This window comes from Protopterus annectens, chromosome 8.part0, assembly GCF_019279795.1.
Source record: "Protopterus annectens isolate FY-2018-M chromosome 8.part0, PAN1.0, whole genome shotgun sequence".
Taxonomy (NCBI): Eukaryota; Metazoa; Chordata; order Ceratodontiformes; family Protopteridae; genus Protopterus; species Protopterus annectens.
In genome coordinates, this window is record NC_056741.1 from 1,800,595,279 (window position 1) to 1,800,622,797 (window position 27,519).

General features: G+C 37.6%; 1 protein-coding gene across 1 annotated transcript in view; it reads right to left on the bottom strand.

Annotated features, from left to right (window-relative positions):
- The window catches only part of CALB2 (calbindin 2), an 865,351-nt gene extending 840,057 nt beyond the window's left edge, over window positions 1-25,294 (bottom strand). The window contains exon 1 of the mRNA XM_044081296.1: window positions 25,113-25,294. Coding sequence (XP_043937231.1) covers window positions 25,113-25,203 — 91 coding nt within the window. The 5' untranslated portion in view covers window positions 25,204-25,294. The remainder of the gene's footprint in view (window positions 1-25,112) is intronic.
- Window positions 25,295-27,519: the final 2,225 nt, after the last annotated feature.

The window sequence follows — 27,519 nt, forward strand, 5'->3', positions numbered from 1 at the left end:
AACAGATTTAGGGGAATCCAACTGCAGCAACTCATAATACCTCTTATGGATATCAGAGACTTGAGCACAATCCCAGTTAAAAATCCATCATCCTAGAGAGTGTGTCCCCAAAGTAAATTTCCTCAGAAGGAACATTTGGACTAAAAGATTCCTCTTCCTCTGACCCATAATCTAAAGGAGAAGGAATTTGAGTAGAAAATGTCAGTGATTCATTATCTGAATCTGACTCATCCACAGAAGAATCCTGTTCTCCAGGCCTTTTAAGGGGAGTAGAGGACAAGGAGGAGCAGGAACTGAATCCCCTTTAGGAGGTTTTAAGGACATTAAAGCAGTAAATCACCCCTGAGTGAAGGCCTGACACTCACTTTGTAGATCCCTAGGAGCAGAAGAAACATGTTTAATTTTTGTTTCCTTTTTAAGGGAACATCCCCTCCAAAAAACTGAGAAGGCTCAGACCCAGGACAGCAGTCGAGAACCAAAGTAGGAACTCCTTTCCCAACTTAAAACTGAAGAACTCCCCTAGGTCCCTCAGAAAAAAATCAACTGTGGTTTCCCCTCAATGTCTGAGATGGACGCCTGAAAAAGCCTCTTCGGACATGCTGCCGGATGGACCCTCACCAGCCTCCGACATGGTTGTGGCAGAGAAATCCAACAACACAGCCTGGTGAGCCTCTAGCTTTGTAACAACCTCATGAGAAACACCTGGACAGCAGAACATTTCAGTTCATACCCTTTTCTCTTTCTTCTTCCCTAATGGCTGATCCTTGGAATGGGAGATTTCTTCCATTGTATCATTAGCAAGAAACTTAGACACTGGTTCTCGTGATAGAAGGAAAGGGAAGAAAGTCTACTGCGAAGGGTTTTCGGAATGAAAGCCTGACAAACAGAACAAGACATATGGTCAGGAGAAGCTCCTAGACAAAAAAAGACACTTATCGTGGCTGTCTTTATGAGGAATCTGGCTCCCACACTGACATTTACCCTTCTTGGATGACATTAACCCCAAGAAGCACACAAAAAAAAAGAAAAAAACAAAATCCTCAATGCATCACATATCTGCAACTGCAATAGAAGTCGGCAAACAGATGCAGATATTTACTGGAGAATGAAAATGAGTTCAACTGGAAGAAAACCGATGCAGGTAAGCAGACAGACAGTAAAGATGCATTCAGACTGGTGGCAGAGAAGTTCTGATTATGGTAGGCCTGAATGTCACCTTTATGCCCTACTCTACACAAGGAGCATTTGGGCAACGTTCGGCATACCTTTTAAAAGCAACAAGTAGTCTTTAGTAGACTGGCTATGCATTTGGGCTACCAATGCAGGGAATCCCATCTGTTAAGAATACTGCAGCAGTGAATGTAAGGACATCTTGGGAGTATTCCTTCTTTAATGTCATCTCAGCAGAGAGCGTTTGCTTTTGTCTTAAACTGTACTTGTCAATATTCTGGCAAGGAAATTTGTCAGGTCTGAGAAAGTTCAGTTTAGATTTTTTGCACCACTCCAGTCCCCTATTTGCTTTTCTCATCAAGTTAATGCATTATTTTTAGCATTTTGTTGAGCAACTGACAAAGAAGTCAAAAATGGAAAATATCAGTAGAAAGATAACTTTCTAGGCTGTATCTCATTTATATTCTGTTGCACATCAACACTCTTATGAAAATGCTGTCTTTGTGCTTTTAATGTCTCTGTTACATCTTGCCACTTAACCTTCTCAGAAGTATCTGTTCAAATTATATATCTAAAGAAGGACTGTTATAAAACTTAATGACAGGCTGCCTAAAACAGTTCATGAAATGGCAACTTATATAATTCTTAAAATCAAGGGGTCACACCATTAATTCTGCTTCACATGCCCTTTCAGTCGAGGCTACTGCTTTTTCTACTATTATAAACACAACTGGTTTATGAGGGAAAAGACAAAAGCCATTAGCCTTGATGAATACATGATAGAGTCTAACCATGTGTAGTGTGTGTGCCTGTGTATGTGTGTGCCTCTTTGCATGCATGTTTCTGCTGCATTTAATTTAATTTATTGGTTATTATGAGGTAGTTAACAAACAGGACAAGTATATTTAAACTATTACACAAAACCAGGTACGATATGGTAACTTAGCTGTCTATGAACTAAAGTCATGACTACCTATTTGTGTTAATGTCCTACTACCTATTCGTGCTACTGCCTTACTACCTATTTGTGTTAAGGCCTCATAAAGTATATATTATGGTCCTGTCAGCTATACAGACGTGCTTCATCAAGTTATGCACAATAGAACCACTGGGATCATGAAACAATAAGGACCAGGAAATCTTTTTTTATCCGCACTGCTGTGAGGTCCTAAAGTTAGTATATATAGATGTGTGTTGGGGAGGGTGTGCTGAGAGGGCTATCTCCCCTGCAAAAACACTGCTTTTATGTTTTCAGCAGATGGTTGATTACGATGCACAGACAAGATGGCTTTTGTAGTACATGCTCTTGATGCTTAATGAATTGCCCAACACACATGTATGTATTCATGTGTGTGTGGATCCCCATCAGAAATCTGAAATCACACTTACCCAAAATCCAAAAGACCGAGATGAAAATCCTGACATCCCAGAAGACCAACCGCCCATAACACAGAGAAATCACTAACAGTAAGTAACCACTTGACCAGCATGCTGACCTTTGCCACTTACCTCTACAGTAGTGCAATTCCGGAGCTGGTATATTTAGTTAGGGGGGTATTGGGGGCAAAGCCTCCCACATGAGTGGGTTTTCTGTGCTTTGGTTTTAGTTTGTTTGCGGGTTGGGCGATTGGTTACTTACTGTTAAGTGTTTTGTTGGTATTCAGGGCAGTCTGTCTTCTGGGATGTCACAATTTTCATCTCGGTCTTTTAGGTTTCAGGTAAGTGGGATTTCAGGTTTCTGAAGAGGATCTGCATGTGTATATATCATACATACAACAAAGACACACTCATACACATGCATAAACACATCCCTACCAGTAAAGGCAGCTACATACTTTAAAACATGATTCAAGTCAAAGTCAAAGAAAACTTTGTCATTCAGAAATACACAGCAGTGTAGCTGAACAAAATTACAATGCTTCGTTCTCAATGCAGGAAGCAGTTGCGCATATAGACAGAGAAAAAATAATAAAATATCACAGTGGAAATTTAATAAGTAGCAATTAGTACACACCCATCTCAGAACAGGAGACAAGGAAGACAAGGAACAATATGAAGGTAATACTGTCAAAGTAAAATTGAAACAATAGCAGCATATCTATTGCATGATTAGACTGAATTATTACACAGTTTGCATATTGCACTTTATAGTCTTTCAGTGTGGTAGGTGAGTGCACTTGGTTATTGCCCATCCATAAAATATGCCACTTGATAGGCTAGTTATGTAGCAGAAGTGGTTGAGTGTTTTGATAGATTCACTTGTAGAGTATTTCGACATACTCATGGTTTGCTTTTCCCAAGAGTTCAACAGTCTAATGGTGAGCAGAAAGAAACTGTTATTTAGTTTGGTGGTCTTACAATGCAGGCTTATGTATCTCCTGCCTGAGGAGAGGCGAGTGTACACACCATTGGCAGGATGCGTTCGATATCTGCAAATCTTTTTGGTCCTGTCAATGCACCAGTATTTGTGTAAATCTTCCAGAGGTGTAAGGGAGGTGCCAATGATTCTTTCTGCCAACCTTACAACTCTCATGAGAGCCTTCTGATCCTGATTGTTACAGCTCCCATGCCAGACTATAATGCTGTTGGTCAGGGCACTTTCAATGGTGCCCCTATAAATGGTCTGAAGTATGGAGCTTAGTAATTTTGACTTCCTAAGTTTCCTTAGAAAGTGCAAGTGTTGCTGTGCTTCTTCGACTGTACTGGGTACATGGACTGACCAGTATGATCTGACCAGTGTCATAACTGTGCTGGTACAATTTATTTAATTGATTCATTCTGATGACTGGGTAACTCCCACTGGAGCAAACGTGCCTTGACAGGTATGAACCAAGGGGAAGAGCTCTATAATCAACCTATAGCAAGATTACCATTGCATTATATGCAAAAGGTAAAAACTTATAGTATGGAATAAAACAAGTACACAATAAAGTAAGAGATAAAATATGTATTGAATATGTGGATGTTTAACTTCTTAAACATCCAAAACATCTTGTACTGAAGGTTTAGGTAGAGAGTTTTGTAATTAGTAGTGATGCCCAACTATACTATTACCCTAACTTATTTTGGGCAGTTGGATGGTTTGTACCTACTATCTAGAAACAAGTGCCCAAGCTGGTCAGATGTAGCATTCCCTCTGAATGAGACATTATAGATTTCAAAGATATTCCAAGGCAATTTACTTTTCTGACCATTTATGCCCTGCTAGTACACTCCCACAGGTGCACCTCATTTACCCTGGCAGACTATACTAGTCAATCACAGAGTAAATTTGTGAATGTCCATCTGGTCGTCCAGGTTATGTTTAAAGAAAGATAGTGATTCACTCCACCTAACATGCAAGGGGACTCTTTTCCAGAGGTTTGGGTGGTGCTGCGTTACAAACCTGTCCCACCAGCATGTTTTATTTATCTGTAGGTGAAGATTCAGGCCCTTGATTGTAGTATTGGTGGAATCATTGTACTTGCAGGGACAGAAGGGGTCAAAGAAAACCAGATCTCTTATGGCACAGTATGTAAGGCAAAGTTCTCTCCTTCGAAGTCTATAAGACACTGAAAGGGATAGAGCTTTCCGCTTCTCTTGATAGCTCAGGGACTTCAAGCCTGTGATCTTTTTGGTTAGAAACATTTGGGGTCTTTCTTATTGTTTGATATATTTAAGGAGGTATGTCCTGAAGGAGGCATTCTCTGAATAATGGGTCTGATTAATGCTGTGCATAAGAAAGTGATTAACTCTTCAGTCCTTTTGCAATTAGCTGTGCTAAATGAAATAATTTCCTGATAATCATTGTTATGTGATGGTTAAGACAGAGGAAATTATTATCCCTAAGTTCCTAGGCCCCTGACTATATTTTCATTTTTTATAGGTGTGTTGTCTACATACTATGGTGAGGGAAGGGCTGTCTGACAAGTGACAGTATTACAGTATTAAATAATGACAGACATTTGAGTTTCAGACTTCATACCCTCCAGAATATTCTTGCTAATGCAAAACCTGCAATTCTATCAAATTTCTAAGTTTGTAAGAGCAATATTTAAAAATTGGCCCCATCTTTGAGCCTTTGTGCCACTTTTATTCATTGTTTTGTCCATATTTCTTGCTGAAAGAGGTTGAGAGATTTGCTTGAGCTGATTTTTTAATATAACAAAAGTTTAGCAGGGATAGTTCATGCCGGTGTGTTCGGGTTTCAGAGGGTGACTTAACAACAATCCAGTTTTCAGGCATCTGCAAACTTTGTTAGCCATAAATTTTGCTTTGCTTGAAGAGCTGAGAAGTAAAAGCCAAAAAGAAAAGGTCCCAGCACTATCCCTGGAGAGGCACCACTGGTCACATTCATACATTCTGATGAGTCTGCTGCGACTCACATTATGTGTTTTCTGCCTTTCAACTAATTTGCTATCCGTCTTTTATCTATCTATATATATAGCATTTAGCTTCTGTATGAGGCCAGCATGGAGAATGGTGTCAAAGGCCTTTGGCAAGTCAAAGTACAATGAGTGTTCTTCATGGTTATTGTCTACAGACTCTGCAATCCTTTTGAAGTTTACCAGTTTCCTAAGACAGGATCTACATTTCACAAAGTCAGTGTATATGGGGGTCAGGTTGAATAAGATTCTTGCTGTCGTAGTTAATGAGATAAGTTATACATGTTCCGTGTCTTTACAGCTGATGCTTGTAAGGCTGAGATGTCTGTAATTACCTGGGCAGTTGTAAGGCCACCCTTATGGACCATCATGACTTCATTGCACCAATCATTAGGGACAAAAACAGTAGCTAAACTTAGGTGAAAACATTTGATGGAATGGGTCTGTAAGGGTCTTATTTAACACTATGAATTAAGCAAACAGGTATATTTATCAGATCTTGTGGAGGAAGCATTTTGTTTTGCTTTACAATTTTATTAAATGATAGATAATTAGGGGACGTTGGCAATGCATTTCTTTGAAAGGTTGTTGGCAATGTGTAGTAGATGGTAACATTTTTAATAAGTGCAGAGTAATATAGGGTACTATTTATTAGTTTTCAAGCAAAACCAAAGAAGGATTTTTAATTATTTTTGGCTTCAGAAAATACTCTAAATTCATGGGCTCCATTAGTAGACTTGATAATGGTTATAATTTTTTGTAATATTTTTGATATTTTACTTGAGAAGAGCTGTTTTGGAACTGCTACATAATTTAAGAAGTGTTTTTCTTTGTTTTAGACTTTATGGTAGGGTTCCACCAGGGTAGTTTATTTTTGAATTTCTTATGATACCTGGTTCTGGTAGGGTCTGCTAGCTCTATGCATTTTTCTAAATAGGTGTCAAATTCCTTAATGTAGTTTGCTGCTTTATCAAGGTCAAGGGTGGTACAGTCAAAAGTGAATTTTAATATTTCATCATAGAGTAGGCTGAGATTGCCATGTTTACATATGTCTCAACCCCTTAGAGCAAAAGATCTGGACAAAGCTTGACAAAATGGGGGGACAAAGGCCCAAAAATAGGGACAGAAATATTGCTCTTATAAATTTGAAACATTGCTAGACTAACAGGATTTGTCTTAGCATGCATTTTGCTGAAGGATAAGTCTGAAACAGAAATGTATATCATTATTTAATGACTTCAATCCTCAGATCATCCCAGTGACTTGCCAGAAAATCACAAATTTTATGATGAACAGATCAAAAAATATGAGGCAAAAATCTGGCCATTCTGCAAAAATCTGTACAGTTGAGACTAAAGTATGTATGTTTATAGCCTTTAAATTCAGTGAGGTTTGCTGTAGGGACTATTGAGAGTTTAAAGGAGAATGTCTCAAGTTTGTGAGGAAGGAACAGAGGAGTAGAGGAGAGGTAGTCATATTTGTAAGGAAAATGTCATGCAGGTTCCTCTATTAGGTTTATTTACCAACTGTTCAAGGGAGTTTTTGTTTATTAAAGTCTAGGAATTTGGGGGCGTAACCTAGGCTGGAGGCCTTGGTGTCCTAGTTGATTGAAAAATTGTTAATGGAGTTTCTCAAATAGGGATATCATTTAGAACAGTGAAGAATCATACATGGTTCTTAGGGGACAAAGAAGGTGCTCTATAACAAGCTATTAGTTGATAATCCATTTCTGAGTGATATGTAGCTTAATATATTCATTTTGTGGGTCCTTTGGGATACACCTGAAGGTAATATGTTCCTGGACAAATACAGAGACTCCAACACAGTTGCCATGGAGTTTAAAGACATGAAAAGCACAAGACCCAGGTACAGAGGAGTGTATCTTTACATTTAAACCAAGTCTCAGTAACTACACAGACATGTATGCTTTTCAAATGCAGGAATGCCTCAACATCAGGTAAATTACAGTTTAGAATTCTGGAATTTAGGAGAGTCACTTAAGTGTGATCTGGTTTTGGGACTGATATTAGCTATGTTGCAATGTCCATCTATTGGACTTTGTCTAAAAGTGTAACTTCTTAGTCATCTTATCTGAAATTGTAACACAGTACTGTTGGCATTTTATTTTGATTTTGTTTTAAAAGTATTATTGATTATTGTATTAGTTCTTATACTGTATTGTAATTGTAAAATTGTTTGAATTATTCTGGAGCTCTTCTCCCCGGGCCTCTGCTGAAAAAGGGCTTTTGGCTCAGTCAGACACTCCCGGTCAACAAATGTAAAATAAAATAAACAATGAAATAATAAATTAAAAAATGCATGAGGGGGCAGCAAATGATTTAGTCAGTATGCAGAAGCCTTGGAACAAATGATGCTGGCCATCTTTAGAGAAGCCAGGTGGATTATCGAACATCTTATTCCACAATGACACATATTGGATCCTCTGGAATGACACCAGCTATTTTATCAATTATTGGACCCAATTAACTTTTCCTTGTATCTAGGCAGCATTTGAGGTGAAAGAAGGATTCCGTTTGGGACCAGTGGTCAATTGCATTTGTAACATGCATAGAATATTCTGGCATGTCTTAGTGTGTCCTTCAGTGTTTTATGCCTCAGGTTATTCACTTTCACATGGACCACTGCTATGTTGTAGTCAAATCTGTCATGTGATATAGTCTTTTGTGTCCTTGTAATGTCAGAATTCCTGGCATCTGAAAGACAGCTCACTGTAACCCTCTCCTCGTCCAGCCTTGTGAGTGATGAGTCATTGGTTTCCACATCTGCATTATTCTTGTAATGTTCTAGTTTATTGGAATTGTCTGGTCTACAGAACAAGTATTAGTCCCCCACTTACATCCAAATCCTGAATATGTTGAGTTCATCTCATTTCTACTTAGATTTCGCTGTCTACATTATACAGCCTACTTATTCTGTTAAAAAACATGTATCCAATCGCTAAACTGAGTTAAAATGGATTGAGCCCAGGGGATCGGAATCATATCCTGACAACTACTTGGGAAAGAATAATTGTAATACTGGTCAATATCCAGATAACACTGGGTTTAGTTTCCTTTCTGAGTTCTGCAACACACCTCTCAACTATACAGTCACTGACGTCAACCAATTGCCATCTCCTCCCTTTCCATAATGCTTCAACCCATCTTTTGCTTCCCAAGTAAGGTACAAAATTACTTTGGCAAAGATAAACCTAACATGCAGAAATGCTCTAAAAAGCAAGGAGCATATACATTGTCTTATTTTTTAACCCTTTTTATATGTTTTGGCATTGTAACTGCCCTCTGCTTACTTTACACAAAAGTCCATTCAGTTGTTTAATACTCCAGACCCAAGGTTTGAAAGTCTCAGAATATCTCACATGTTGTTAGTCTACGGTAAGTATTTCAGATGTCAGTAGTCTGGACTTGTGGAAGAGCTTGTAACATCAGCAGTGTGTAAGGAGAGGAATAAACAACATTCTTCTGCTGCTGTGGGCTAGGCAAGCAGTGAGAGACACGACCCCTCCAAAGACCAGTAGCTAACTGACTGGGTTCTAACTATCCAGCTATAACTTGTCAGATGAATTCTTGCTCAAAGATCATATTATTGAGACATATACATATTGTAGAGACACAATATAGAATTTATATTTCTGCAATACTGCTATGCTCGGTACTGGCATGTTCCTCCTTCCCAGCAGTTTTGATCAAGTGGTTGGTAGTCAAATGACTGACTAGATCATTCGTAATAAACAAGAAGGTTTTATGGGTATTTACATAGCATGTTGTCATCCTGGTACCTTCTGAGTGGTACAGAGGGCTTTAATCACGTAGTGCAGACAAAAGAGGTACTTTGGGAAGTGATGGCTGAGATTTTGTCGTTGTTAGAACTTCATCCTGACATTACTTTCATGAAACAGGCTACCATTATAGCAAATCCAAATGTACTGCATTATTGCCCAGAGTTACACATTACTGTACAAACTTCCCCTGAGCCAGCTGCCTTTCAATTAAGGGAAGCAGACCTTGTTTTACGTTTATTTACGTCACATAATCTTCAATCTCACAATCAACAGGAACAAACGGAAATTACTTGTAAATGACAGAAATCTCTGTAATTCATTGCCAATTGAGTGATATTCTTACTTTACTGGTAAGACACGCAGTTTATGCTTTTCACTACTTAAGAATGACATACTTGGGAAATGCCTGAAGTGCCATTTTTACTGCTGTTTTCATGTGTTACGGTACTACTGCTTACAAATGAATGGGAAAAGGGGCAGATTACTTCAAATAATGAATGAAAATGCATTGTGCTACTTACCAGCAAACACATACATGCCTATCTACTACTATTGCAGCAAAGGCCAGCACAACAAAGGCAACAGGAACAGAACAAAATATTGAAAACCACAAGGCAGAATTAGTGATGCATGGGGTATGTCTAATACAGAACCATTTATTGTCTATATTTGCTAAAACTTTCATAGAAGAATAGTAGGCGTGTCAGTTGTCACAAAATTTGCTTAGACTTTACAGTATGATGCAACAGTAGGGAGTAAGACACAGGTGAGGCAGCATTAGTCACCGGTAAAACGAATCCTTACTGATGCTCTGAGGACATACAGGAAACACTTTCTACGAAATGGGGCCAAAGCAAGCAGAGAGAACTTGGGCTTTGAATTAGTTATTGGCTGACAGAAATTCTGCAAATAAGAAGTAGGGGCATTGTGAATGACACCTTTCAAAACAAGAAAAGGGGGGCTGTCCTTGCAAATCAGTCCAGTTACATCTAAGGCTACTGCAGTACTACCATCTGGAATTCCAAAAAAAAAAAAAAAAAAAGTAGTTCTCATAATGGAACTATACCACCTGCTTCTCCACAATGAAACCTTTCCATTATGACTAGCAGTTGTGTCACTTACCCCTCAACACTGACACATGCTGACCAAAGGTATTCTTACAAAAAAAAAAAAGAAATCATTTCCATCACTGACATAATTTTTTTTTTCAAATAATTTTTATTTTCAAATAATATAATGTTTACCAATACAATCATCAATAAACAAGTATTATAAACTTTTATATACACTATGTACAATTGACCTGAATAAAGGAGGGAACAAAAAAATAATAAAATATATGACAGTAGTAACAAAAATTATAATATTCAATTAATAAAGTATAAAGTTACACAATTATTTAGGGTTCATTTTTAATGTCTCAATAAGAGTTAAAATTTTTCCCAAGGATTGTTTGTCCATGTTTTAGGTATAATTCTTGATTCCTTCACCTTGATTTCTAATTGAGATAAATATTGCCTGTATCTCATCCATCTTAGTTGTTAAGCGCACAAAACAAATAAGCTAGCAGCAAACTTATGCAACTCTGCAGACTGCAAAGTAGACAGAAAAGGTTCTGCTGCAGTTTTAATAGTCCTATTGCACAAGGTGTAGAATCACATAAAAAAGTGACTATAAATCGGCTGCCTAATAAAATGTCATGACTTGAAATGCCAAGTGATGACAAGATGGAAAACACATCTGCCTTTGCAGAGATCTGCACCACTGCATGCTATCATCTGCCTTTGCAGAGATCTGCACCACTGCATGCTATCATCTGCCTTTGCAGAGATCTGCACCACTGCATGCTATCATCTGCCTTTGCATAGATCCCCACCACTGCATGCTGTTGCATTTCTTGACACAGTCTTCTCATTGCATGCCCTTATCTTCCTTAGCCAGTATTCTCACCATCAAATGCTGTCTTCCATACCAGATACCCCATCAGTGTATGCCCTTATCTTCTTTTTCAGAAATTTGCAGGAATTTCATCCTCATGAACTTAATTTTGTCTTTGTGGCCTGACTGATTTGTAGGGATTTTAGATGGTGAAATAGGTTCTGTTGTTTTTCCCCAAACACAAGACAAAGAAAAAAGTAGCTCATGATTTTGTCTTTAATTATTTCACATATTTAGTGTACATGTATACTATTAGCCTCAACTGCAAGTCACAATATGCTTTCTGTAGCTTTCACAGACTTTATTCATTCATACAGTAATACATTTCATATGAGCAAAGCATGGTTGTTTTTATTATTCATTAACACATTATTAATATACCATTACTGACTTGCTGGAGAAGACACAGTGTTTGTTATCTTGCCATATCATAAGAGTTGTGTAACTTGCTGAATCCTGGGTATGGGAACAGACATTTGATGTTTTCCAGTACAATAAAGCTGCATGCTAATATTACTATAGCAAGAGGCAAGGTTAATTTAGCTTGTATCCATCAAGCATATATAAAACGGATTCAGAGGTGGTGTACAATAATAAAGCTAGAAATGTTCAGGAATGATAATGAAACAGTGATTTTATTTTACTATGTAAAAATCTGTCCCTATTATTTTCTGTGCTTTGCACTAAAAATGCCTTTTTGTATTTAGCAGACCATATGAATACTTAATGAGAAAGTCAAGACCTCAGAGCTACCTGTGTCTATCCCCACATCCGTAAAGGGGCATGCACATATATGCAATGACAGGTTTAACAGTTATGTTATCTGTTTCCTGAGAAGCCACAGAATCAAAAAGAAACATTTTCAGGTTGTCAAAAACAAGCCAACAGAGAAAACATAATATTTCATGTAAATGTGTATGCAAATGGATGTCCGTGTGTAAAAATGACATTCTTTGAAGGACTTTGGTTTCTTGTTCTTCTGTAATGTAAAAAGTGTGTTAACAGCTGCATATTCTGTATTAAGTTTCTTGGTTTTGATCAGTGCACTACCGTGATATTTATTTATTTATTTTATTTTACATTTGTTGACTGGGCTAGTCTAACTGGATACATATCCATTTTCAATAGAGGCCCAGGGAGAAAAGCTCCAAGATTAAACTAGTATACATTAAAAAAAGTAAATGTAAAATATAAAATAGCACATGTTAATATCAGTAGCACAATAATGCATTAGGCTAACATAATAGGAATTAACATGAAAAAACAAGTCTATGCACATCAAGCTAAAAAATGACTGAATAAAATATTGCTGTAGGCTTACACACCTACACACACATAATACATGCGTTTGGCATTGGTGAAAACATGTCCTTGGATGGCAACAAATTCTAAGATAGATAGATATATAGAATCTAAAGCTTTATATCTCATAAAAATCAGAAATAAATGGTGTACAAACTGTGTGAGTTACTTTAACTGCCAGGTGCTTTTCTTCTTTTTTGGAATTTTACTAGTATTTTGTTAGTATGCTTGGTAAAACTAAGACTCAGTCACTATGATCACCAGGATTTCATTCTGTGTTCTGTACTTTTCTGGACTGTTTGCATCACTGCAAATACTGCCCATTAAGGTACATTTTTCTTAGAATTTGTTGCCATCCAAGGACATGTTTTCACTCAGTCTGACAGCAGGGGGTTATAGAGTTATAGTATATTGGTACCTTAACAGCACAAAACCGCCCCAGATTTTGCCTCGTTTTTGTCCTGTGCTTCATAAAGCTCTTGACATTTATGTAAATCACTGAGGACCACAGTCAGTCAATTATGCCATACAGAATTTCATGAGTTTCTGGACCAGTTAGTCTGCACCTCAAGCAGGGTTGCGGGTGTGGGATACAATCCTGGACTTGATCCTTACCAATATGGGGCAACTTTGCTCCCCACCAACTGTAACTTTCTCCCAAAACAGATTCTAATTAAATCAGACCACAGGTCAATCATATTCACCATAGAATGAAGCCTGCAGCATCTTCCAATAACTCAGTTCAGACATTAAACAAAGGCTAATTTTCTAAAGACCTTCCATCTCAATGACACCAATCCTTATGTGCAATCATTGATTGCAAATTGTGTGCATATGCAAATAGATGCCTCTGTCCCCCTCAGAAATAAATACAATGCCAAATTCAAAAATAAACCCCAGTGGTAGAACCTAAACATAAACAAGCTGAACAATAAAAGAAAAAGTCATGGAGCAGAAAAATAAATCTAACTCTCAAGATACCAACAACACTCTTGCTAAACTAAATAAGGAACTCAGGACCTTAATCAAATAATTGCCACCCATGTTAAAGATAACCGCAAAGTCTTCTTTAATTGTGTTAAAAATGCCAGAAATAATGCACAGAAACATGCAGCACTAATAGAAAATACTGTCACATAGTCAGACTGAGATGACATAGCCAAGCTACATTAGCTACAAATTCACACCCCCACTCTCCCCTCCAGTATTCTCAGATCACATACATATGCATATACGTACACCCTCTCTCTCAAATCTCCCAAGAGCAAGTTCTCAATATACTATCTAACGCCAACAACACTACATCTGTGGGGCCTACTGGTCAGCCTGTAACATAACTTGTTTGATCCCCTACAGAAGCTATTCAATATAAGTCTCAAAATAGGCTTTGTGCCAGAGGAATGAAAGACAGGAATAGTCATTTCCTTGTAATAAGGTGGGGCTTCAATTGACCCAGTTAATTATATACCCATAAGCCTGACCAGACACATCTGTAAGGTTATGGAAAGTATCATTATGGAATTAATATATAAGGATATAGGTAACCTACAGGCTCTTGATCCAACCCAGTTTGGATTCTTTAAGAGCAGGTCCTGCAAACATAACCTGGTTTACTTTTTGCAAAAGTTACCGAATCAATGGAGAAGAGCAAACCAATGCACTCCAGATGTTCAATACCATCTCACACTTAGTTATCATAGCTGAATGTCAATCCCAATGTAACTCACTGGATAGCAAATTGGCTCATAAATAGAAGCCAGTATGTTAGGGTGGTCAGTGCCAACTCCTCCAAAAGACCTGTCACTAGATGTGTACCTCAGGGGTTCAGTTCTTGGGCCAGTCCTCTTTGGCATTTACTTTTGGAGGTCAAAGATGATGCTAAGTGTTTGCAGCTGACCAAGTTTGCAGATAACTACAAACTTGGTACCATCATAAACTCCCCAGAGGGCACTATGATCCTGCAAGAGGGCCTGCCCTATACAAATAGCTGGTATCAAAACCATGGATTAAAACTAAATGCCAACAGGTATATAAGTGTATCCTTTGTTAAACATGACTCTCCTTATAACTATCAGATTGAGAAACCCCCTGAAAATTGATTCCCCTAGTTAAGGATCTAGGAACATATGTGGATAATGAACTTTCCTTTGACATCCATCTATCCACTGTTGTAATGAAGTCCTTTTTCATATCACAACTTATATCTAAAGGTATTGCATCCAAATCAAGGATGCAATTTTTCCACTAAACGTGGCACTTATTAGGCTGATCATTAAGCAATAACTGATGATGTGGTGTGGTATATTGAAGATTTACCTATCGTTGGTGTGGTTTAATCACAAGAGCAAACTCCGAGTGATTAAATAAAGCCAATTGTGGGTAAATTTCAGTATACCATAACCACGGAGTCAGTTATTGCTATTATACAATTACATTATTTAAGAAAAAAAAATTACTTTTCTTAAATAATGTCTTTATAACGGCGCAGTACTGTTCTTCCATGGCTGGTAGTATACCGTTGCATTGTTTTGATGTACTTCGCATGTGTATGGGACTTGCATTCCCACGCATAGCCAGTACATCAATGCTTTGAAAAGGAAGCAACAGAGAAAAAAAGTCTCCGTTGCTCCTTTTTTTTCTTTCTTTCTTTTTTTTTTTTTTTTTATTATTAAAAAAAGTTTGGGCTACTTTAGGGGTAGGAGAGAGAAACAAAATGGAGGAAATGCAAAGAAAATCCGGTACGTGTCTTTAGTTTTAAATAACATACTTGATTTTTGTTGTATTTCCTCCATGCTGCCTTTCGGGTATGTCCTGGGTATGGACTGTAGGTTTTTGTAATTTTTGTTGAAAAATCAAATAAAAGTTTTGGAATATATGAATGGAAAGAAGTCCGGGTGACTGGACCTTTTTCCATTGGCATATTGTGGGATTTACAGTGGCCACGCTGGTTGGGCTGGCCAATCAGCATGCATGTTTTTGAATACTAATGGTCAGTCCTTGTATAATTAAGTATAATGCCCCTTTCAGTATGTACCCATCCAAACACTTATCACAACTGAAATGACCATAACACTTTCTCACTAAAATGTCAGGGGCCTAAATCGTAAAAAACTATGCAAACTGTCTCATAGCCTTGATCCTCATATATACTATGAAAGATGACCTCTGCTTTGTGTACAGACTTTCATCAAACCTTATTCTATCAGTCCTGTTACGCATTTGTTAATCCAGTGGTATCGCATATGCCCACTTAAGAAATCTCAATCTCTTTTGCAAAATAAATAGAACATTTTGGAGGGATAAGTATCACAGAGAATACTGCTTCTACAGAACTGTCTTCCACTCCACATAAAGTGAAGTACTTCTCTGACTCTATTCAAATGTAATTCAGACAAATGGATGGGTAACCACAAATTTACCTCCAGTTTAGTACCCCCTGTCCCTCAGAGATAATGAAACATGTATTTTGCCCATCACTGAGTTATTCATATGCAAAATATAGGGGCTAAAAACACCCATGATATTATAAGGCTAGACTTCTTAAGATCCTCACATATCAACAGCCAAGTAAGTACCTGTGAACCTATAATTCATATTCTTCAGAAAATGCATGTTGATCCAAAACTTGTTTTCTTAAAATTTTTTAAGTCAGTTACAGAGATATTTTAAAATGTTACTGACTGTGGGCCTTTGCCTCTCATGTGCGGCATTGTCCCTGATTCTTAAGTGAAGATTTTAACCGGTATGGTACCTCATTGCATTATCTCACATGTAGGAAGCAGTGATACTTTTATACCAAAGTGCTATCGGGTTCTGTTCCTACAAAGTCTCACAGGTAAACAGCAGTCGTGTTGCCATTTTTACTACAGTGGATTTGTGGGACTGCAGCACTTTTGAATTTTTTTGGGGGGGAAGAGCAATAGCATAAGAATGTTATAGGGTCTGTCACTGCAGTACTTTGCAAGTGCAGCCTACTGTGGTCATCATTTAACCCTGGACAGCTCTGCCAGTACAGTGCATCAGAGCTAGGGGGCACACTGGGGTGTTTCCTTTTACAATAATACAGTTTTCATTACTGCAGCTCTTAACACCTGGTTTGTACTGACACCATTCAGCAAAACTACGGTCATCTGGCCTTTTGTTACCTTTAAGTGGTGCTACTTATATTGAGCAGCTACATGCATTCTAAGGTTGCAGTGCTTTGTTACCCACCTAAAATGCCATGTTATGGTATTACAGTGCTCTACTCAGAACTTCTCTTAAATACACAAATGTAGATGTTAGGCCTCTTTCCAGCATTATTTAGGGGCAACGTCATTAGCTCCTCAGTGAAGCAGTAGAAACAGAGACTGATGTATATTTATGTATGTATGTATGCATGTATGTATATGTATTTATTTATTTCCATTTGTTGTTTGGGAAAGGTCTACCAGGCAAAAAAAAAATAAAACTTTTCAGCAGAGGCTCAGGGAGGAAAGCTCCACACAAAAAATTATATGTCGTACATTAATGCAAAGAATAAGTCACATAGGATAACTATTGCAGTACTGAGACACATCTCAAATTTAGTTTCATTTGTTCAGCACAGTAACCTTTGCAGAATTTTAATGAAGTTTAGTTAAACAAATTGCAAATAACACTGCTAATACAATTAACTTAAGGTGTCTGTTTTCATTCTAACTTTGCCTTTCTGTCTTTTAGACTGGTGCTGACCCGACACCCCTTCAGCTGATGCAAGAGTTAAGAAATCCCTTGATAATTCTAATATTAATGTGCTGTTAAGCTGAGTCACATTCCAGGCTGATGAAACTGCATTCATACAGTTGCAGTGTAGGGTAGGTATAATAGTTAAGATATTTACCTCGTAGTCTCAAGATACATGGTTTGATTCCCACCTTTGAAAGGAAAATTGAATAGACTTAAAATAGCCTGCAAGAGTAGCTAGCTTAATACTTACCTCTGAACCCATTAATAGTGTGCAAAGTGATGAAAGGGTGAACACCAACCCCAGAGGATCAGGTTTGGTAGCTCACACTCCATAATGGAATAGAAAAGGCTAAACATGTCTTTCTGAATGTGCTTGCACCTTCTTGCTTTACTTGATGAATACAGGAATGTATGAATGCCTTTCATCTCTTTCTGTGTGTAAACTGAATAAGGACTTGAACATGAAACGCTGAAGATGCCTACCTTTTGCTATCCTGTCAGCATCAGGGTTAGGTTCATTTTATGACAACAGTAACCTACGTTTGACAATAATCTCCTGTCATTTGAGGGCGAGGAAGGATATGGAAGATTAAATTCCCAGAAACAGATGTCCTTCTTAGGGCAGGTAAACAGTACAGCACTTACAGGTATAAAACTTATTTGGTGTTGAGTTCAGGTGTGCTTTGCAGGGAAAGGCCCATCATCAACAATATCTATATAAGCAGACAGGCTGCAACATGCACATATCACTTATGATTAGTTTTTTATTCTGCCACTTAACACGTCTGTATATATACACACACACACACACACACACACACACACACACACACACACACACACACACACACACACACACACACACACAAAATGCACATTCTGTTCTGAGGTGTTTAAACTTTAACTATGAATAACCATGCAGAAAGGCAGTTCTAAAACACAAATGAATGTATATGTGTGCTGCACAGATAAACCATCTCTATATGAATGTGAACATGATCTTCCATATATGACATTTAACATGTGTGGCCACACATGCCGATCAAACATACAAGTCTCACACACGCACACACACATAACACTTACAATATGGATGGGTGCACATGTACACTCTGTCACACACACACACACAAACATACACACATCATCTTATCCAGATATGCAATTTTGTTTTTTCTGTTTATAACACTCTTTTAACTGGGATGATGCTACAGGGTAGACCACATTTGAACAAGGTACCCAGAAAGAGAAAAGCTCCACAATGTGAACAAATGCAAAAGCAAAAGTATGTACAATTCGCACAATGTGACACCATAGTAGCCAAAAATTTACATTATATGATTTATGCAACCCAATATCAAAATAAGTGAAATGGGATACTGCCAATACAAAGCTTTTACTTTATTTAGGAGGAGAGATTAACAGTGGCAGCAAGTATAAATATTATGTATTCCTTATTAGTGTTAGGAAACAAGTTAACCCTGCACGTTATACACGGGGTACAAAACTGCAATTGCAAGTAGAAATTCAATGTAAATGAGTATGCCTTTTAAAGCCAAAATGTATAAACACTGAAACTGCTTGTTATTCAGAGGACTTTGCCCCAAAGGAGGCAGCAGAAGGAGCAGGGAGATGAGAACATTAGACCAGAGGCCAGAAAATAAAAACAAGATGGTGGAAAAAGAAATCTCTGATCCACCCTAAGATCATCAGTTTAATGAGCCATAATTCTGAATAAGCAAGAATACAAGGAGAACTATAGCACTGTGCATGCACTCAAAAAAAAAAAAAAACATAATTGCAAGAAAGTAGAATTGTTGTTTCCATTCCATGCCACACATTTCATTCAAGGGGTGACTTAAAAGGCAAATTGCATTTGTGTGCTGGAAGCATTCATCTACATATGACGGCAGCAAGGAGGAATCTGAAGAAAATAATGGTTCACTGCTGACAGTACTGACACGAAAGTGAAAGTTATAATGAAAACATACACAGACATTGCAAAATTAATCAAAATGGCAGTTATCACACGGGATTAAGGCTATCAACTGTTAACAGATTTTATTCTGTAGTCCAGGGTTCAGCTCCCTCAGCCTGCATTTGCCTAATGTGTGACTCTAAATGAGTTAGTACTTAACCAGGCAGTGCTCCCCTGCTGCGTCTTGAAAACGTCCGTGTAGACCAATGCTCAAACTGGAAACATGAGGATGACTTCAAGGGAGAGACTAGAATCTTAATGTCTAAAGTTCTGTAAAATGTGGCCATCATATTTATTGGTCTGCTTTATATAATACCCTAATGATTCCCTTCTGATGATAACTGGTCTGTAACCTCATTCTGCTCCACATAACGCTGAGTTTCTGTTGTGCAGACTGAGGTTAGGTCCTTAACATCCTTAAAATCCATACCTTAAGACAGTACAGAATTAGAAGATTATCCTTCACTTTAACTGGTCTCTAACCTCATTCTGCTCCACATAATGTTGAGTTTGTGTTTCCTCATTCTGCTCCACATAATGTTGAGTTTCTGTTGTGCAGACTTAGGTTAGGTCCTTAATATCCTTAAAATCCATAACTTAAGACAGTACAAAATTAGAAGATTATCCCTAATTTTATTTTTCAGCAAATCTCACCTTGTATTTTTTGAAATTCTTAAATTATTTCTTCCCTTATTTGTCCTTTATAACCAGGCAAGATCCACTGTGCAGTGATACTTAATTTTAGGGGCAACGGTTGAGCTTTCCTCTGGTTAACTAAGAGATGTGCCAAGGTTGGCTGAGTCCCTGGGCATTGCCCCTATTTGCTGCTCCACACAGATTGAAGTTGATGACTGAATCTCATTTAACTTATAAATAAATAAATACACAAACAAAAAAAAAGATATCCAGATATCAAGGAGCTATTCTATATTTACATAATGGCTTTCTGTTAAACTATGTGACTCATGTTTGCTAAACTGTACCAAAGTGGTATAACAGCTTTGTGCTACAGTTCCTAACATACAAATGTGAACGGACTGTCACTTTAAAACAGACATGATACTGCTGCTTAGATAATGACCAATACCGCTTGCAGGAAAAGAGTGGTACCTGTTCTACAGTCTCCTTTGTCTGATCCATCCTACAGGTTTGAGATAATTTAATTGTTTGGTTTTACAGTATCTGCAAGTAGAAGCAGTAGGACTCAACCCTCAGCTTGCTAGATATAGCTTGCTTTTTATCTTTATTTTATTTAGTAGCTAGGTAAACCAAGAAGGGGAAGTGCATCTTTTTGGGAATGAGGTGGGAGCACCATCTGAGTAATTTATTCAGAATACAAGTGGAAATGGGGGGATCAAACCCAGAGCTACAGCATGAAGCTCAATTAGCATGCAATACATTTAATCATCATTGATAAACTGCCACAAAAATGCATCACCTTGATGCCCTGATAGACAGCCTACAGATCAAATGCAACATGCTACCTGAGGGGCTAAGATGAAGTCTCCAGAATACATTTACCACAATCCCTCTTTTACAAGATAGCCCAGATATGTTGTACAAGAAAAATGGAAGCTGTCCTGATATTTAAGAACCAAAACATCTCTATATTTCCAAATATTCCTCTGAATTTTGAAGAAATCTATGACACTGTGCCGAAACATCTTAATGCGATTCATTTTAAATTTATTAACTGATCATAAATGGCTAATTTCTTTCTTGGCCCAAGATGTGATATTTTGCTACAGAAACAAAGAAACATCTGTGTCAGTAAGTTAATAAAGTGAAAAACCTTTATGTAGGTTAATTGTATGGCTGCAAAATCTCATATTTCATTAAAAAATGTTTCACTTTGCAAATACACACGAAAACAAAACTACCTTGCAGTAATTTCATATCAAACAATGCTTTAAACATCCTACTTTTCTTTTTCTACTGCCTTACTTTATAATGTTTTTGGACTTCATAATGATATTTCCTGTTGATGCTAATACGTGGCTTTGGATAGTCTTGCTGTCCTAAGAATGTTTCGGTGATCAAATTTGGGTCCATGTGTTACCTGAGACAAGCTGGCTACTGATGTATAATGCCACCTTGAGTCATGAAGTGAGAAATTAAGAGCCCAGAAGTTGAAATCCCTTTTAGACAATCTCTGTTTTGACTTAGGAAGGCTGTCACTCATGCATACCTGAAAAATCAAAGACAGATACCTCGTAACAACACTTCCTTAACAGACAAGTAATAATTCCTTCCTGTCTGCATTGCTTCACTGACACACACACACACACACACACACACACACACACACACACACACACACACACACACACACACACACACACACACACAGAGTAGCATCTTTCATCTTGCTCATTAGAGGCACTCTGTCCACAGCTGTTCGCCTTCTCACACCATAATAGTTATTCCTATAAGTGAGAAGACTTAAGTTCACATGCCAAGACGTTTTACCAGGGACATCAACATGCTCCAGCACTTCACTTACTCATAAAATAGTTATTCTGAAGACAGTAAAGATACAAATAATTTAACACACTTTAAGCAGAGCACCACCACTCTAGTGGCGCCGGACAAACTTGCAGTACAAATGGAGTCACATGCATATTCCTTTTAAGAGGGCACTCAGAAGATTCAGCTGCATCAGCTGCAAGATGTTAACATGTTGTGGAGGGGAGTGTTCTTCAGCTTCAGGGTACCAAGGAGCGTTGCTGCTCATAAAGACAACAGCAATAACACAGAGCTGCAGATGATTCTACTGCCCCGCCCCCACATCTGAGAATTAGGAATATTATAGCAGTGAAAAACTCTTTATGGTTTGGTGACTGCCACTCAGTTTTAACCCACGTCCTTCACACAGACAGAGCAGCAGTTATTTCCTTATTATCTGTAGCTGAGTTGCTGAAGCAACTAGAGATGCGATAAAATGAGCTATGTCTGTTCAAGGGTTTGACACCAAGGAGCTCTGAACATAACCAAATCGACAAGGGCATCTGTGCAAGCAAAGGAATCACATCCTTATTATTATTACTTTCTATTTATTTGTTAAAAAGGTAAGCCACCTCTTTTTAGGAGTTAAGCGACTTGTTCTGTCACACAGTCCGTTTGTGGACATCTATCTTTTTTAGCCTGCCCACTATATTGCTGTAAAGTGTTTTTTTTTTCATAATTTGCCACCTGAGCAACAATACTGAATAATCTTTATCTTTACTTTCTGTGCTTATAATGCAGTGCCTTCTTGCCAGTCTAGACAGTAAACTCACCTCTTGATAAATATTTAACTAAGTGTAGCTGAGAGTTTATTACTTACACAGTAAGTCTGTGGTTTGGGTCTGAAAAAGATGATTATTTCCTTTCCCCACTGCATTAACCTAGCATTTCCAAGATGATTCATGTGTCAGTAGTCAAAACACACTGTTCAGTGTTTATGCCTTTTTCTTTATTTCTGATTTCCCTAATAATACCCCATTTGATGGGTGGCTTAGATTGATGGAGTCCTGAAGCAATAATAAAAAAAAAAAATCTTCTTGATTTCTCAAGGTAGCAAAGATTTTCACAGCACAGTTTGCAGTATTGTTCAAAGCTCTCTTCTGTTCAGATGCCGTGGACAGACCAAGCCATTGGTCAGAGATATAGTCAGTGCTGAGACTCTACAAGTAGCCAAGTTAGTTTGTGACTGAAATGAATCAGACTGTTCAGGTACACATAAGGTGATGGTAAACTGTTCTTTTTTGCAGCTGGTATGCTAATCATTCTGGTATGGACAATGTGTCAGATTCCTAAAGGAACAACTAACAAGCAGATCTCATGGCTCTGAGATGGCCTGATTATTCCCATGTCACAGCCACTGCTATTGGTTTGCAAAACAAAGAAAGGCCTAATGCAATATAGTGGACACCTAAGATTCTCCCAGCTTCAAAAATCTCTACAGGACAGTTGCACTTATTACTGTTTCCATTGAAAACATGTAGAGCCCTGTTATATAGCAGGTTGACAGATGTACGCATGCACACCCATCTATAGATGCATGTGCCCACAGAGACATATACACACAGAAACACACTCACACACAAACTTTCACACATACTTACACAATACACAAACACATACATAAATAACATACATACATAGTCACGCATGGAGACAGACAGACAGACAGACACACACACACACACACACACACACACACACACACACACACACACACACACACACACACACAGACAGGGTCTGAGAATTAGAAATGGTCAGGCGGTTGTGTTTATCTTCTTCTTCTTTCGGCTTTTCCCAGTTAGGGGTCACCACAGCAGATCACCTGTCCGGTTGTGTTTATATTTGTTTTTAATTACTAAATAAAATACTGTCATTGCATTACATGACATCACTTGTACTTCTGTAGGCAAGTTACATGGTTTATAACAAAACTAGGTCAGTGATTCAGGTCTTCTCATCTAGAGGGATTCCTGGGGTTTTCTGAAAAATGGACATCCCTTTCAAGCAGGATCCCTGTGTTTTAGTGGAAACAAGAACCAGCTGCAGTATAAATGAGTCTCAAGATGTTACACAGAAAAAACAGACCAATGCAATGCATCTGCTTAGAAAATCTGTCTACTGGTACATGAAGGTAAACATTAGATTCATCTGTAAGAGTTTAATAAATACAAATCCACTTTTTCCGCAGTCATCATAGATCTCAACCTATTACTCCAATAATCAGGAACAATGTCAAAATAATCAAGCTTAAAGGCAAAAATCACAGACTCTTTAAACATTTGTACTCCAGTCAGAACACCAAAAGGAAAACAAAGTTTACATTTACATGTATTTTCTAAGAAGTGCATAATTTCTGGCACTACTTACTTACTGTATTTGTCACTGTTCTGACATAAAATCAGAACCTTTAGGAGATAGCATAAAAACTGGAGCCAAAATTACGGCTATCTATGAAAACTAGTGACAGTTGAAAGCTATGCCAGTTATTACCACTCTATTTACTAATCATGGATGCAATAACAAGAAATAAGTACATTCTTATATACATAATGAAATGTAAAATATTTCTTAATGATGCTTTTCCAAGACTTTGGGAAAGAATGTTTTAAAAGCATCTACATTCTTGAAAAATGAGAACTTGCCTTTCTATCCTAAATTATGATGCAAGGAAACTGGCTGCCAGTGTAAAGCAGTTACAATATTTTTTTTGCTTTACAATATTTGCAATATTCCCCCAAAAGTCGTATACTTTACTCATATTTGCAGATTCATTTAAAATTAGCATCAACAGTATAACAACTAATATTTAATTTCGATTTTAAGACGTCATTGCAAATAATCTTTCTCTGGTAGACATATTTGAAAATGATTTTTGGTGAAAATTGCCTCACTCCAGTAAAAACAGTTCAGTGCAGAAAGTTTAAGCAGTTAGAAAACATATGACATTACAATCTATTCCAGTGAAAAGAGACTGCTCTTTACTAACTCAAAATGCAACACTATGATGCAATATCTCACTGAAATATGGAGGTTCCCTCATACTTATTCATATTCCTGCAGGCACATTAACTAAAGCAATAAATGGATTAATGACTTTCTCAGGGTTGTGAATAATAGAATCTAGTGGGATTTGAACCTACAGTATACTGTTTCCCATAGTCTGCCTTTTCTTCTTGTCCATTCCATCACTCAAAAATGTCAGTGAACACACAGTTTTCGATCTTTTAGAAGTAAACAGCATAACTCAAGAATGAAAGAAAAAGTGAAGGGACTTTGCATTAAGTATGAGTAGGTATCATATCAAGAAAGTTGTCACTAAATAAAAGTCTGAAATAAAACTCACCATCTGCGTCATAGTGCTTCCAAATCTCCATAAATTGTGTGGCAGTCAGCTCGGCCAAGTGCAGGTATGGAGGCTGCTGTTTGTTTGCCATTGCTGTGGATGAGATTCCGAATCAGAGGATGAAGGGACAAACCTGCCAGGTTCCTGCAGCTTCTCAGCCCACTTTTCAAATGACATAGGAACATCTCGCAGTCCAGCCTTTTTATAAAGTAAACTGAGCATGTCATCTCAGCTGTTACCTCTAGAGGGAGACATTATCTCAAAAGGAGAACAAGAAATCTTCAATGAAGGAGAACCTAGCAGCCTCAATATTCTTGTTTATAATGCCTGAGTGAAGGAAACACCTAGTTGTAGCAAAGGTGTAGGCTGGCATATTTATAATGCATCTAACACAGTTTCTTCTGCTCTCAGTCTGTATGTGTTGTTTCTGACAACCAGGATGAAGATGATGCAGACACACTGCATGTTTGATTGGGCATTTTCTAATGGCTGTATAATTTCATATCTAGATTGCGGTAGTTAGTGGAAAAAGAATTGTTTAAGTTAATATAGTTTTGCAGTCTATATTTGATATATATATATATATATATATATATGTGTGTGTGTGTGTGTGTGTGTGTGTGTGTGTGTGTGTATATATATATATATATATATATATATATATATATATATATATATATATATATATATATATAACAGCAAGAGGTTCTCCAGTTCAATTCTCGTCTGGGGTGCCTTCTGTGTAGAGTCTGCATGTCCTACCTGTGGTCGCAGGGGTTTCCTCCAGGTGCTCCAGTTTCCTCCCACATCCCAAAGACATGCTGTAGGTGGATTGGACACTCCAAATTGGCCCTAGGTGTGAGTGTGTGTGTGCCTTCTGTGGAAGGTTTGATGCCAGGCTGGCACCTTGCCACTGTAAAACTCCACTGCCAAGCATGAGCAGACAGGTGATCTGCTGTGGCACCCCCTAACTGGGAAAAAGCTGAAAGAAAAAGATATATATATATATATATATATATATATATATATACACACACACACACACACACATACACACTGAGAGATGAAAGATAATGCAGTATCTTTAGAATGTCAAATTAATTTAGATCTGAGGCTATATTTTCTGTATCTGCTAAAGTGAACAATTTTTTTGCAATTTTCTTATAATTAAAAATGGACAATTATATACAGCGAATGGCAGCCCCAAAAGGTGTAAAAGACAAAAAAGACAGATTGTGGGTTATTAGAATTTACTGGCTACTCCTTTGAGTCTGTATGGTCTAGTACGCAGCATATAAATGTGTGTGTGGTGTGTGTGTGTGTGTATAATGGTGAGAGGGTTGAAGGTGATTAACAGAGAAAGATGCTATACTTGCCTTTCCTATTAACTATGCCTCATCCTAAATGCATAATTATATATCTATAAATTCTTTGCCCAAACTCACCTTCCTAATAAACCTCATTTTCTTTTTCTGTACTTGTCTTCATTTTCATCTGGATATCAGTTAGAAAAAGTTTCATGATTAAGATTTAGAAACCTCCTTGATTCCTAATTCAGTATCTGTGTCTCAGTATGTAGCATTCTTGTCCCTGGGATGCATCTGGAGTTCTAGTCTCTCAGGTGGAATCCACACTAAGTAATGTGCAGAGATGATACCATAGGGATTAGTCAAGGTGAATTATACTAATGATGCACAGTGCACTAGCTGTTGGAAAACAGTGCATACTGCATCTGAATGCTCTCACTGAAAAAGAAGCATACCTTCTATAGATGGTGTACTGCATGCATAAGAAGACTTGGTTAATCACAGTGAAATGTTACTCAGCATTGCTCTATATCCCTTCCTACTATACTTTACTTAACAGCTGCACTTTTACTATAACTCTGTGTTCTATCTAACCTTTCCCTACACTGTTTAGATCTGAAAACAGCTGACTTATTTTGTGCTGTCATGCTGATTAACATTTAATAGTACGTGTAGTATTAATCTGATGTATAGCTTCACTCTCCGAGGACATACCTAATTGTCATATTAAGGTATTCTGTTTAGTATTGGACTTGATTTGGCTGAGTTGCTTGAGTGTGTTGTTAGAAAGCACAGCACACACTTTGCTCAGGATATAGTTAACTGTGATCTTCTGGCCACATAGTCTGTGCTGCTACCATTAGCCATGATTTGCTGATTAGGCATATAAATGATTTCCTCATTTCTTTTTGGATCTCTTCTCCTTGGTCCGTCTAATCAGCAAAGAGAAATATATTAATGCATTTGGATTTTTTTAAGTAATTTTTTAAAGAAAAGATGAGCTAAAAACACATATGACCCAGAAAACAATGTTGAAGAGTAAACTAAAACACATATGTTTTGGACACAAAAACTGCATGGCCAGTTTTTTACCTGGCAAT